General features: G+C 38.1%; 1 protein-coding gene across 1 annotated transcript in view; it reads left to right on the top strand.

The window, feature by feature from the left end:
• Positions 1–14,288, top strand: part of SESN3 (sestrin 3) — a 75,826-nt gene extending 61,538 nt beyond the window's left edge. Inside the window, exons 7-10 of the mRNA XM_045894649.3 lie at positions 565–683; positions 1,526–1,716; positions 4,418–4,562; positions 6,371–14,288. Coding sequence (XP_045750605.1) covers positions 565–683; positions 1,526–1,716; positions 4,418–4,562; positions 6,371–6,457 — 542 coding nt within the window. The 3' untranslated portion in view covers positions 6,458–14,288. The remainder of the gene's footprint in view (positions 1–564; positions 684–1,525; positions 1,717–4,417; positions 4,563–6,370) is intronic.
• Positions 14,289–15,113: the final 825 nt, after the last annotated feature.

Here is a 15,113-nt window from a genome sequence, read left to right as displayed (position 1 = left end):
TAATGGTGGTACCCAGAAGGCCACTTTCTTCCCTGTCCCAATTCCCTTCCCAGGCCGTCTCCCTAAATGCCTCTTTGTGAGCTAAAAATGGACGAGATTGCACTAATTTTCAGCATGAACACATTCAGATGAAGCACCATGGAATTTTAACGAAATCTATCTTAACATTAAATTCCACTCAAGTGGTCTTTCACCTTCATCTCGTCTCTTTCCCCACATCCCACTTCATCGCGCAAGAGTTCAAAAAATGTTTAAGCTCTATACTCAAAGCCCTGTGCTATATTCCCCTTCTGAATAAGTAAAGCTAGTATATTGATTCTTTGCTGCTACTGCTTAGATATTTCAGTGTAGTCATGTTTTTGCCCAGACAAGTACAGTTAAAAGTTAAGATTGCCAGTATTTGGTAATGAAATTGAATTGAAATTGAATTCAAAACTTAAGCCAGGAAGTCAGTATTGTCACTTCAGAAATCCATGGAAAAGCTAAAAAGTGGGGGGAAATGGAGCAGTTTCATTGTTCTGTGCACAGTTTCCTTTATTCTAGATTGTTCATTATTGTCCTTAGATTTTGAAGATGACATGATTATAACATCTGATGTCTCCCGATATATTGAAGACCCTGGTTTTGGGTATGAGGACTTTGCCAGACGAGGAGAAGAACATTTGCCAACATTCCGAGCTCAGGTATATAAGATGCCTTTAATTCATAGAAACTAGAGAAGAAATACTGTCATTTTAACTGTGAAATGTTGAGATGTAAATACATTGACTTCTAAAGAAACTAATGGTCATTTTGATAGAGTCTGTAGATCTTTTTATGTAACCTAGTTTTTGGCCTAGTCTAATTTGATCTTCCAGTAGATGAATTATTATTTCAATGTTTCTCCCCTCTAAGAAGGCAAAAGGAAATGGTCTTACTCAGTTACTTGCATTATCACATAGTAATTGTACAATGTTCATACCTTTTTTTTTTTTTTTTTGAGAAGACCCAGGGAGGAAATCAAGTGATAAAGTTACATTTATAATAAAATAGCATTTTGTAGTAAGATCATATACCAGTAGTTATGGGCTTAAGGGCTACCCCACCAACCCCTAGAAAACAGAGCCACAGTAGTGATGTGGCTCCTAAAGAGAGTGGAAGTTTGAATTAAGACAGACTACTTTGCACTTGTTTCACTGATCTTCTAACTGTCACTGAGTAGGTTTGGTCACTGAGTAGGTTTGGTCACATAGGAATATTCTCAGATTTTCTGGGGTTCTTCCAGATAAGGGTGTAGTTAGCATAGTACCCAACCACAGGAGGTGGCCAGAGTTCATCACCAACATGTCAAACCATGGACCCCACTGAGGAAACTACATGGCACTTTGATCCATGAACCGATGTGAAGGGTTCTTAGTAAAGCTATCAACTTAGAATTATATTTGAAATATCTTCACTTACTTGCTTCAGTAGTTATATTTACTACAAACATGGAAGTTAAATGGAGACTGCCCATTTTGTAACTGGATACAATTTCTTCTTTTAGGACTACACCTGGGAAAATCATGGGTTCTCCCTGGTGAACAGACTTTATTCCGACATTGGACATCTTCTTGATGAGAAGTTCCGCATGGTCTACAATCTCACCTATAACACTATGGCCACCCATGAGGATGTTGACACAACCACGCTGCGCAGAGCTTTATTTAACTATGTTCACTGTATGTTTGGAATCAGGTATGTTCATTGTCAAGACAGTTTTAAATGTTTCTAAATGAAAATTCTGGCACGAGTCTTGCTCCTGTCCTGTTTAGTGCTATATAGTACTGAGGAGAAAGTATTACATGTGGACTTCTGATTTTGAAAAATGACTTCCATTATATAGAAAAACATTTTTCCTTGTTTAACTGTTGGGAATCTTAGCATGTACCTATAAATACAGTAATGAGAATTTACTAAGGAAGGGGAAAAAGTCAGTAATCATTGGGGGATACAATAGAATCAGACTCAATTTAAGAATCCTTCCTGGAAGAATTAGGCAGTTAAAAAACGTTTATTGTGCCCCTTTAGCTCACTGTGATAAATGACTGTTTGTTTGTTTATTTTTAAAGGAATGGTAATTAGGGTATAAATAAAACTAGGATAGATTGTGTCCTCATAAAGCTCACATAAGAACACTAAAATGAAACTATCAGTCAATATAAATTAATGGCCTCTAAATTTAGAAAATTGGCATTGAGAGGACAGTGAGTAAATGAGTGAATGAGATTGAATGATCTAATCAGGAAAGCTTTTTTGGGAGAATGTGCCTTTTTGAGCTGGGTTTTGAAGGCGTTTATGGAGATAAATTTGCAGAAAGAAAAAATTCCCAGTTATGAATACGTTCAATTTGACTCTACTATATCCTTTCTAATGTAGTATCAGAAAGCCTTTATGGAATGGAATTGGAATTCAGTTTGCTAAGCAAAGTATTTTCTATAATTTTAATGTAAAAAAATTTTCCTGAAACCTCAACTAATAGTCCAGCATTCTACCTAGAAGACACTGTTATGATGGTAAATAGTTAACAATGCTATTTGCTCATTTACCATTCCAGACAATAAGTTAACACAGAATCATCACATTTTAAGACACGTATGCCGTAACTACCTAATTTAAGAAAAATAAATACTGGTAATTTAATTCAATTGTGATAAATTATGTTCAAGACAATACATGACAAATGTTATGGTGTCTATCTGTTGGATGCTACCAAATAAAGCTCATATAAGATCTTTGAATACTTAACTAAGCATATGTTTGGGTTAAAAATTAACTGAAAATATAGAAGAGAAATCCCACAATCTCCCACTACTGCATTTACCCTGCCGTTTGTCTCTGTGCCCATTGACTCTGCTCTCTCTTCTCTCTTGTGATGGATGAACTGTTATAGCCCTCTGGGCACAAACTCCCATTTCCTCTCATTTAAAGATCCCTAGTCGAGGTAAAGAAAATGTGGTAGATAGATAGATAATATATTGTATATATGTATATGTACATATTGTATATATGCGTATGTATGTATGTGTATATACACACACAATGGAATATTACTCAGCCACAAAGAAGAATGAGATCTTGCTATTTGTGACAACATGGACAAACCTAGAAGGTATAATGCTAAGTGAAATAAGCCAGAGAAAGACAAGAACGGTATAACTTCACCTGTGGGTGGATCTAAAAAGCAAAACCAAGAAACAAACAGACTGATACAGAGAACAAACTGGTGGCTGTCGGGGGAGGGGAAGGAGAGGGCAAAATAGGTGAAGGAGATCAAGAGGTAAAAGTTCCAGTTATAAAATAGGTAAGTTATGGTGATACAGTGTTTCAGTCCAGGGACTCTAGTCAGTAAGACTGTAGTAACTTTGTATGATGACAGATGGTAACTACATTTGTGGGGAGCATTTTGTGAAGGATATTAATGTTGAATCACTGTGTCCTGCACCTATAACTAATATCATATTGTATGCCAACTATAATTAAAAATACAAGTTCCTCCTTCCGGGGGCACCTGGGTGGCTCAGTCAGTTAAGCGTCCGACTCTCGATCTCAGCTCTGGTCTCCACCTCAGGGTCGTGAGTTCAAGCCCCTAACTTAAAAAAAAAAAAAAATTCTTTGTCTCTCCTGCAAAATCAACTTTACCCTCTTCACTGGATCTTTCCCATCAGTATACACACAATGCTGTGACTTCTCTCATCTTTAGAAAAAAATCCTCTCTTCATCCTTCTTTTCCTTCTGGCCATCGCCTCGTCCTCCCGCTCCCACGCGCAGCCCATCTCTTTGACGAAGTGTTGTCTGTTGGCTGTCACCGTTTTATCCCCCATTCCCTCTTGGACGCACTACGGCACCACACCAACAGAAGCACTCTCGGCAAGGTTGCCTGTGACCCCCGCGCGGCTGCTTCCGGGGCTCAGGGCTCAGTTCCTGTCGCATTTGATACGTCAGCAGCCTGGGACACAGTGGATCGCTCCCTCTGCCCCCCCCCCCCACCTATGACTCGCGCCGCAGGGCTCTCCGCTGGTGCCTTCTCCTCAGATGGCAGCCTTGCCCCCTCCCTAAAACCACAGCTTCTCTTCTCACAGCCTCGTTTCCCTTTCCCTCCACGGCAGTGAACACCCCCAGCATATCACATGCTTGTCTATTTTTTTCCTTCCTTCTCCAGAAGGGTTGAAATTCCCTGAGACCGGGGATTTTTGTTTACTCTGTTCACCCGTGTATCACCGCTGCCTGGAAAGCTACACGAAAAGGACACGGCACCTAATAGGCACTCAGTAAATAAATATTTGTGACAACAGTTAGTTAATGAGTTTTTGGTATCGAATTGCTAGACAATCAACGTCTCTTGATACCAACTTAGAAATCAGAAATTTTGATTTTGTCGCTTGTCTTTGGCTCGTAGGTATGATGACTATGATTACGGAGAAGTTAATCAATTACTTGAACGAAGCCTGAAGGTTTACATTAAGACGGTGACCTGCTATCCGGAGAGAACCACCAAGCGCATGTACGATAGTTACTGGCGTCAGTTCAAGCACTCAGAAAAGGTGTGTTTCGTGACTCGATGTTATAGACACCTTAGGCACGTGTTCAGTGTAGTTCGTAACGATCAGGAAAAATTACACAGGAAAATATTGATAAGTTAGTGCCATTAAAGAAAAGGAAGTGGCATCATCCGGCCGTCTTTTAAAAACGTGTTTAAATTCCAGTTTATTGAATATTAACTAAATTTTGGTTATATGTTTTGGCCAACATGGTGTGTACCGTACACGTGTTGCATCTGCCTTTGAACGGCTGGATCTGGAGGTTGATATTTTTAAAGTACCTTTAGGAAAATGTCTACCATTCTCATGATTAATAAAAATCAAACCTAAGGAGATGTGTTGGGGGTGATTGTGCCAGGCCCAGAAGGTATCTCCATTGAGAGATTAACTCTAGCCATTAGAGTTAATTTACTAGAACAATAGTTTCTCATTCCAATTTGGTAATTTAGTATTTTGACGATACAATGCATGACCTTTGAGCCAAATGTATGCACCATTATCTAAGAATATTTCTTTGGATGAAATATATAGGAATCGTTATTTAAGACCTAGTAAATGTTAAGGATCTTTACCAACATTGTAGTGTAAAAACTGGCCTTAAAGCCTAGGTCTTTTTGACCTGTACGTCCAAGACTCTTCATTTATACCACAGTTTCCAAGCTTTTGAGAGTAAGAAAATCTCTTTAGGGTCTTAGTATTCACTAATTAATTCTATGATCTTAGCAGAGAATGTTATGGCCTCCAAACCTAACTGATTTTTGGAAGTCTTAGAGCCAATCACACATCAGATAAATACCCATTTTACTGCCCGCATCTCTTCTCAATGGATCTTTATACCCTGTTCATATGTTTGCATTAGATTTTCTTCCTTTACTAAGTTGTATCTAGAAATTCTCTTTACTCATCAAGAGAATATGTCTAACAGTATATCTAACCTGTAGAGGTTATCAAAATAAATATAATATCAAAAACATTTCTCTGTAGTAAGTTTCGAAAATATGTGGGTATTAATTTTAACCTATCAGCTGAGGTATATCTCCCCTAAAACTTAGAGGCTTGTTCACAGTTGTATCTGAAATACTCCAGGGAAGCTATGCCTGTCTAACAAGGACCAGACACTAATTACAAACTGCTTTCGGCTTCAGGTTTTCACCTTAGTATCTTTCAAGTACACAGTAAGAAATGTTTTTAAAAGCTTTCCAAGGAGTGAACATAGGCTCTAATGAATGTAGAGCTGATTTTTAGCCCTATAAGATTTGACAACTGGAAGAAAGTATCACTTGCAGGAAAGTTGTCATTTATAAAAATATTTTTAAAAAGTTATTGCATAGGGGCGACTGGGTGGCTCAGTCGTTAAGCGTCTGCCTTCCACTCAGGTCATGATCCCAGGGTCCTGGGATCGAGCCCCACATTGAGTTCCCTGTTACGCAGGAAGCCTGCTTCTCCCTCTTACACTCCCCCTGCTTGTGTTCCCTCTCTCGCTGTCGCTCTCTCTGTGTCAAATAAGTAAAATCTTAAAAAAAAAAAAAAAAGTTATTGCATAATCCAGAAGATTGATTGGCTTTACCTAACATATATTCTGACATAATGATTGGTATTTTCCAGGCTTTTAGAGGTCATTTTTACTGCTCACAAGACCCATTTCTTTTTTACAGACAGTTTTGTCAATGAGTGTTAAGTCATTTACACGCATAGATACGCCTGTACGTGTGATAAACCTTTGTGAATGTATGATATGTTAAAAAAAAAAAAAGTAAGTTTTTTCCAATTGTTTATACTGGTCACTAAGGAGATAACATTTTCATTTCTAGGTTCACGTAAATCTACTTTTAATGGAAGCACGGATGCAAGCTGAACTACTTTATGCGCTTCGTGCCATAACTCGGCATTTGACCTGAAGCATCATCACCCAGCGAAAATGTCCTACGTGTGTAAAGACCTTTTCACACAAGATATACATCAGAAGCTGTTTGTGATGTCGCATCAAAAATTATTCAATTCTCTAGTGTCAAAGTTTAGCCGTTCTTTTTGGCGGCTGTAATGTGCAATGATGTGTTTTATTTTTCTTGATGCTTAACATTACTAACAATTGCAAAAATAATACTGAGGAGCACTACTTTGCATTGTTTCATAGTTGGGTTTTTTGGATACTGATCATAAATCATGAACCTGGTTTATTAATGCTTAACTTCAGCGCTTTGGGGTTTGTATGTATGTGTATTCTTTTCTTTTCTTTCCTTTTTTTTTTTTTAAATAAGGAAAAGCGCTTACAATCTGCTCAAGCAATTGTTTTTCGGATATTGGAAATACAGCACAGAATGACCTCCTCTGGCCATTCTAAACTTTTAATGTTGTGTCCTAAATCTGGTGGAGGAAAAGCATGCGCTGTTGAACTAAGCTGCTCACAGGACACATATCTGTGTCCCCAGGAGATTATTTGTCAGGCACTGTTTGTGGTTTTTTTGTTTGTTTTTGTTTTTGTTTTGTTTTTTTTACTGCTATTGGCGATAACGTGAAATGTGATACAGCCATTGTCCATAATTTAATGTGAAATTAATCATGATGAATTCTATAGCATGCTACTGAAATGCCAAATTCAGCTGTTTTCTTTCTCTTCTGAAACAGAAGTTTCCGTTTTCCTTATCAGATGTATATATGAAAAGTGAAATTATGCACAATCCTTTCTATCACTGACAGCCATCCTCAGTCACCGGAATAATCAGTGCTCACAGGGCTGCTCACAGTTCATTCAGTCGGCACATACAAGCCTGTACCCACACATGATTGACCAAAAAGTTTCTTTGCACATTTTTCTTTTCTCATAGTGTTTTCTATATTGCAGTAAGCAGAGGAAGGTTAATATACTTGTATTTTTTCCTGGTAGGCCTTTAGAACTTCTTTCCCATGATTTTTCTTCTAATAGGTTGAACAGTTGAATATTCAAAGGTAAAAATTGTGTTTCTATGCATTAATGTGATTGAACAGCAACAACAACAAAAAAAGTGCAATATGTTGGGAAAAAATACTCCACTGAATTTTCCCCCCATTATGTCATTGCAGAAGTGTCCTTTTGAACAGAGCCATAAAGAAATTTTGTTCCGATTTCTTTATCGCACAAGGCTTTTGCCTTACTGGGGTTGAACAATATTCTTTTCCTAATGCCAAAGCACCCCCTTCCCCAGAAAAAAAAAAAAAAATCTCTTTGGACAACTGGTTTTAAAAAGATATCAAGTCTTAGGGGAGGAATAAGCATCCAAAAAGTCACATTTTTGCATTGGTTTATGTTGCTTGATTAGACTATCTTCACAGAGCACAACATTATGTGTTTATAGCTTTAATTTGTATTGTGTTAATGAACCAGTGAAGTGCCTAAAGAGATGCTTACAGCTATCCAGTAGGACACGAACTGCCCTGCTTAAACACTTTTTGGTTAATTAAGGGTGACTTGAATTTTAAACATGCTAATTTTTTAAAAACCGCTCCATTTGTTCATAGTAAATAATATCGTCAAAATTCTCCATTAGAGTTCCCACAAAGATTTCGTCTTAGACTTACTTCCTTACTTGTCATATAGGAGTTTTCTCTCATGAAAGAAACGTGGACACGTGTTTTATTAGATCATTTTGCCCTTCCATTCATCATCCTTTTCTGGTACAACATGTTAGGTTGCTTTCTTTTAGATTTTGTTCCAGATAAGAAAACAGAAAGATGACTGTAAGCCTACTAATATGAGGTGGTTCTGCATTTTTAGATCCCAGGATCTCATTTGAAATCTTCCACGTGAGGAAAAATTTACTAATATTTTTTAAGACAGGGTGGTTTACTTAAAGATACTATTCAGAGAATTCATGCCAGATCTCTTCTGTTTAATTGCATATACCATATGCTGATTTTACTCGACATCACATTATACAGATATGTATTAACTGCAAGGAAAGTAGGAAAATGACAAGACATGGACGATAGCATAAATGTTCATTTGACTTCCCTAACCTTAGAACTTTCAAGTTGAGGATATCTTTTATTCCTGACATCTGGGTTTGGTTTTTTTGTTTTGTTTCCTTTTCTTTTCCTACAATCCTTTCAGTTAATAGCCCTATATTGTTGTGCATGTGACCTGTGCTACAGGATTAAAAATGATCTTTATAAATGGAAAAGGAGGAGAAATTCTCACAGAACACCATATGAGCTTTAGACCAAAAGGGGAAACAAGGTGTAAGTAACTAAAATGGCCACTTAGTTTTTGTCTTTTATTTTTTTACCCCAGAAATGTAAGTAGTTGGAGTTTGGGTTTTGGAAATATTAGTGCCTTTACTAGATCTCTTTTCTTGCGAAGTTTCTTTTTAGCTCAGCATTGATCTATCTCATCAGTAATCAGGAACATAAGTCGACTTGGACCTGTAAACAAAGACAAAACAATGTATTTATGAACCTCAGTGAACCAGCTTAGAAAAATTGACTTCCAGAGGTGCTAGAGCACCTTCTGAGCTACAGCATGCGCAGCCTTCCAGGGTGTGAATACCATTTTACGGCAAGTTTGCTGGGAACGTTCTCTGACGCAAACTTGAAATTCTGATGTGGTTTTCCAGGGTGGTATTTTTTCAGAGTATTGAATTTACTATGTAGTAATTTATAGTATAGCTTTTTATATTAAAATGTGATATTTTTAAAAGAGATATCTGGTTCAATTGGTGTAATGACGTGGTTACACGATATGCTAACCTACACCTTGGGGCTCACATTGTGCCAAACTTTAAATGTGCAAGTGTACTTGGAAAAAAAAAAAAAAGCACATGCGAATGTGAATTCTCTGACTTCATCGCTTATCATGTTAAAATTAGTCTAATAACCCACTGATGTATATGCTTGATTGATGTCGATTTACTTCCCAGCTTCGGTTGTAATTCATAATTTCTCAGATCACTGTAGGAAATACCTGAATACTCTCCCATCGGAAGGTGACTCTGTTCTGTAAGCCAATCGCTCGACTGTGGGAGTGGCCCAGCAGCCGCCCCACTTGATCCTTCAGATTAGGCCCCCTCAGGTGGACTTGTGATAACCAGTGGAAAAGAGGCTTTCTGAGATGAGACCGCTCATTACCTTCTTTACCTTTTTGAACCACGTATGTTGTCTCAGTCTCAGGAAGACTCTTCGTCCCATCCGGGGTACTTTTACCATAAAAGATGGCTAATGTGGAATCCGGGCCATGGCCTTGGCCTTTGATTATGGCTCTAAACCCAGATAATGGCAGAGCGATGCAGGGCTGTTTTAGAACAGAAAACTCAGTGGAAGCTTTATATTAAGACCATATTTGAACCAGAGCCCCTATTTTAATTGTGTTATAAAGTCTCCCAAAGTTCTTAAATTCTTCTAAAGACTAAATAACATTATTCCAGAGCAGTTTTTTTCCTTTTCCACCTTATAGAGTTTTTTAATCCAAAATCTTAGATTTTTAGGCCACAGCAAAAATAAAATGATTGGCAAAAAAATTAAAAATCTATACTTAAAAATAGTTCACCACTTTAGTGCAGAGTGCATGCATATATGACCGTAAGACTCTTTTAAACTCTTAAAGACAGTTCATCAGGGAAAAAAAAAAAAATAAATTTCAGTGCATGTGATATAAATGATTTGCACTGTGATAGTAAAATGAGGTTTTTGTTTTGTTTGTGTTGTGTTTTGAAGACAGTTCGAAATCATTCCTCTGAAAGGCAAGATCTTAAACTCTTGTCTTTATCTAATAGACTTTTTCTTCTTTTCTGCAAATAGGCGGTCTTACATGGAGTAAAAAGTAGGCAACAGTAATGCTATATGAACAGGATCTGAAATTTTCTTGGTGGTATAATTCCACAGCACCCTGAGAGACATGCGGCCCCTTGGTTCAGATCGAGTGTGAAGTTACTTAATTTGTATCATCAGAACCCACTCTGGGTGGCCATCCTCTTCATCTGTGTTTCCCTACTGTATCCCTCTGGAGACTGAGAATCAAATTAAGGAGTCTTTTCTCAGAACAGTACTGTACCATGAATGTATTCCTCTCAGTCACCGGAACTTAAATGCCCTGGTGTGTGGAGCTGATTTCCATGCTAAATTTGGCTTAGTGAGCAGTGTCCACTCAGGTGAGACCTAGAACAAAAACAGCTGGGGTGAAATGGATCCTAGAGGCAGAGGCAGAGAGAGCTCTGTGAGGAAGGAAAAGGTTTCCCAAGGACACGTGGACCATGACTCTGAGCGTGGCCGTCCTCAGCATCACACACCGAGTATCAAGGAACCTTCCCCTGTGGGAGTTCTGACCTACATTCAGTCCACCCTTTCCTGCCTGCTTTCTTCCCCCCAAGTGCCTCAACCTTCTACACGCTTGCTGTCCTCAGCCTTCTACATGCTTGCATCCCTCAGCCCATGTTGGTCTGCAGGTCTTTTCACCATCCAAACATCACCAGCCACCTGCTGATAGTCACCAGCATTTACTTTTCTGAGTTACTTTTTCTCCGAACTCATTAAGAATATGACTTTGTCCCAGCTCCCCTAAATCCCTCAACCATCCAGCTACATTTTGGCTAACCTTTGCCCTGGACACCCTACCAGATATTATGCAGCACCGAGTGGAATCCTGTCCATCCCATACTCTTCTGCCCTTTCCCGGCTGCCAAAATATCTTGCTGTCCTCTACCTCATCCCCAAAGAGCCTATAAATTCAGAGTATCCAACCTTTTCATGGATTCACTCTCTCTTGTTCAGTAATGCTACTTCCATATTTTAATAAATCGTAGAAGATTTTTGCCTTCTATCAAAGTAGAAGTCTTTATATTTATACATGATACGGAAATTGAACTATTGCTATCATGCAGAACTTAGCATTTAGCAGGATTTTAACGTGATCGAGTTACCATCCTAACCTGGATCTCTATTAGGGAATAAATAGTGGTGTCAGTCCAAGTAATTTGAATGTAAATTTAAAATTCTCTAGCAATTCAGATTGATCCGTAACCCTTCAGTGGAACAGGACATTTCTGGCATATAAATGGGTGGTGTTTCAGATACTTGTTTGATTGTTGTTGCTTGGGCCTTGCAACACAGTTCTAATAGAAAGACCTATGATAAAAGGTGTTTAGGTGGTCCCAGTGGATCACACAAGCGCATTTGATATATAACGTAGATAAAATACCACAAAATTGGTACATAAGAGTTTGGACAAGCTTTCCCAGGTCAGACTAAGCTTCTCACCGCCTTTCTTACCCTGCTGTCATGGGGGGTCAGGGGGGAAGTACTATTTGATGAAAAAGGAATGCATTGACTTTGTAGTCTGTCTTCCCCTGCCTGCATTTCAGGTATACCCAGACTTTCCCATTAAGGAACAAGTGCCCAGAGGAGGAAGAAGCAAGTTCTTCCTCTCCAGCCAGTGAGCGCTCTGTGTCGTGCATGGATGGAAACTCTGTCAGGTTTCTGACGTGGGGCGTGTTGCTCTACCGATGGTTGTCTGACCTGAGGATGACCCACCCTGCTTAGAAGTAGAGATTATTACAATCTGTGGTGGTATTCGAATGCTTTGCATTCTGTTCATGAGCAACCCAGCCTGACAGCAGAGTCTAGGAAAATGCCTTTAGCGGCCCAGGAGTGAGTTGATGCCTCGTTAAGAAATGAGACAATAGTAGATGCTGAAGGAATGGTTTTTACTAAATCATATGTCATGAAGTGTTCATTCTAGCTTTAAGTTAATTATGACTGCACCGCCATGAAGTAGAGAATTGAAAAAGGAAAAATGGGGGCAGGGGAAGGAATATCTGATTTTTTTCCCAATGCTTGTGGAAATCTTCGAGATAATGAAACACACCCTATAAAATAGCCTTTAGAACAAACACACCATTCTACTTATAGCTGATAGGACAACATCAAACATTAGTAAGTATAAGTATGATAAATAGAATTTTTGGTATATAAATTTTGCTAAAACAGTCTATTTTTCTTGTACCCCTCGGTTGAACCTCTTAAAAATGAATGTATAATTTCCACAGAAAGATTATCAAAGGGGGATAGAACCTCTGGTCTTTAATGCTCAAGTATTGCCCATGACTTCTGATTAGCTGTGTGCATTATGACACTCAGCAAATGAAAGTGGCTATACATCTCTTTCTTAAATTAATCCATCTTTACAAATTTCCACCGACTTCCAAATCTCATAAGGAAGGATCAAAAGGAAGGATAAAGGAAACCTATCAGTTGGGTAGGAAAATGTTTCCTTTGTGATGTTGAGAGACTTGTTTTCTCCTTTCTGAATTTCATGAGTTCTCTAGAAGGAAAGGCAAGAGTTCAGTGGTGCCCTTGTTCATCAAGGAAAGCGAGCCAAACTCTCTTATCTAGTGCACATTTTCTTTGCATCCATAGATGTTCTCTGGAAAGAAAATACGATTTTTCCCTTCCTCTTTCTCTTCACATCTACTCTTTTCAGCTCAAAATAAGATAGACACAGGAAGCAAACCAAGCCAGTTTGGCATCTTCTCCATGCCCAATAGAATAGTCCCATCACGTGCACAGTCTGAGCAAGGTGAGAAAGTACCCCATCAGGTCAACTTGGAACATGGCCTTGCTCCTCGGATTAGCTCCTTCAAACCTGAAAATAACTTTCCTGGTCATGGAAGAACTGGATGTATCCTTTAGCTTATGAAATAGGATTTGAACTTGAAATCTCTTTTTAAAAAAAAAAAATCCTGATTTTGCAGGGCAGCTACATGATGAATGTATATATTAAGACTTTGTAGCTGAATTGCACATGAAATCAGATTGCCAACTTCTTGACTTTCAATTTTAGACATCATTTTATCCTTCAGTTGTGAGCGATATATGTAGCATGCTGTGAAATGTCTATTATAGTTCTTTAATTCATCAGTATTAATACAGATTTATCTTTTGCGTTCCTTGGTACTTTTTATTCAATGTAATCAGAAGCTGTGATGTTTTGCCTTTGTAGTCCTGTGCTTTGTTACTGTAATTTTTTTTTACGAAGCACGTGACTTTGGACTAATGTGAGGCAGATGACATGATCTTTAAGACTGCTATATATATCAGTCTTACTATATAAGATTTTTCAATTAGAATAAGCTTTTATCAAATAGATCATTGATGCAATTTAGGTTTCACACAGTTTTCAGCGTCAAACAGCGGTCCTATATTTATAGTTTCAATTCTGAAAATAGCAGACTTGATAAACAGCCACTTTAAACTCATTCTGGCAAACCAGACCCTGCTCTAGATGTAGTAGTCTAAGGTAGTTAACCATATAAGCCTTTTCAACTATTATGCCCTCCACGGGAGTCAGCAGTTAAGGAGATTATAGAACCCATGAAAGCTTTTTGTATGTATAAGTAGGTTTTATTTTTCTTATGTTGCTGATTTTACAATTCTGACTAAAGCTGACCTGAATGGATCAGTTTATGTGTAATATTCTAGTGCTTTAATGGCTTTTTTTTTTTTTTGGAGGGATGGGTAATATTATTTGAACAGATGCAGAAGGAACTGTTAGTGGGTCAAGACAAACACATTTGAAATAAAGGAACTGTGTATTAAACATGTTAACAACAATTCATAACTGCACTTTTTATGACATTTTGAAAATCTATTTATAGGTACAGAACAATGGGTTTTGTTAAACTGTATCACATTTATACTTGCAGAAATTTATTTCATTGTTATTAGTAGGAATTTTATTGGTTCAATAAAATTGGCAAAACTGAACCCTGACTGTTTTCTTTTATATATATTTATATTTACATTGGCGAAGCATTCTTGCCTAGGTTCATTTCTGCTCGATGATTGAGACGTACTTTCAGAAAGACATCAGAACTATGTCTTTTTTTTTTCTTTATTCCCAACCCACAGTTTTTTGGTTACATTTCTTATAATCACTTGATATTGCATTAATGGAATATTGCAATAGCATAAGTGGTGCAAAATATATAATTATTGCTACCTTTTAAAATGTCCATTGTGATCACAGCAAGAGGCACGTTAATTTCACTCTTGTCTCTTGTTAGCCAAACCGGGAATGTAGGATGGGAAAGGGGCACTGAACCTGGGGTCAGAGCCTGACTTCAAAAACTTTTTCTTCACATTCTAATACTAGCTTTGTGACCTTAGAAGTGATTTAATCTCTGGGAACCTTGATTTCCACACCACAATCTGAGGGGAAGAATACCTTCTGGGCTTGGTTGAGAATGAGGTGAAATGTAATCACGTATTTGAAGTATATGGTGGCAGGTTTCAAAGGCTAAATGAGAAAGCCTGATGACAGTGTTGTTGCTAATTGAAATAAAGAGGTGGGAAGGACAACAGACGGGGAAGGAGAGGTTATACACGTGTAATGGGCAGTGATGATAGGTCTCAAGTAGATATGGAAGACAGGCTTTTGGAAAGCTACAGAGCATGCGTAAAGCCTTTCATGCAAGGTTTTCCAAGGCAAGTCCTAATTTTGATTTATGCTGATTACATAAAAATTCGTGTCAAAGGCGAGAGCTCTCCCTTTGTGCCACGTGTCCAGCCGTCCACGGACGATCGGCAGAA

The sequence above is a fragment of the Mirounga angustirostris genome, unplaced genomic scaffold (genome assembly GCF_029215605.1).
Source record: "Mirounga angustirostris isolate CCGP_5_RB_7025 unplaced genomic scaffold, mMirAng1.0.hap1 SCAF_13, whole genome shotgun sequence".
Taxonomy (NCBI): domain Eukaryota; kingdom Metazoa; phylum Chordata; class Mammalia; order Carnivora; family Phocidae; genus Mirounga; species Mirounga angustirostris.
The sequence above is the reverse complement of the archived record's forward strand: the minus strand, read 5'-3'. Positions and strand labels throughout refer to the sequence as shown.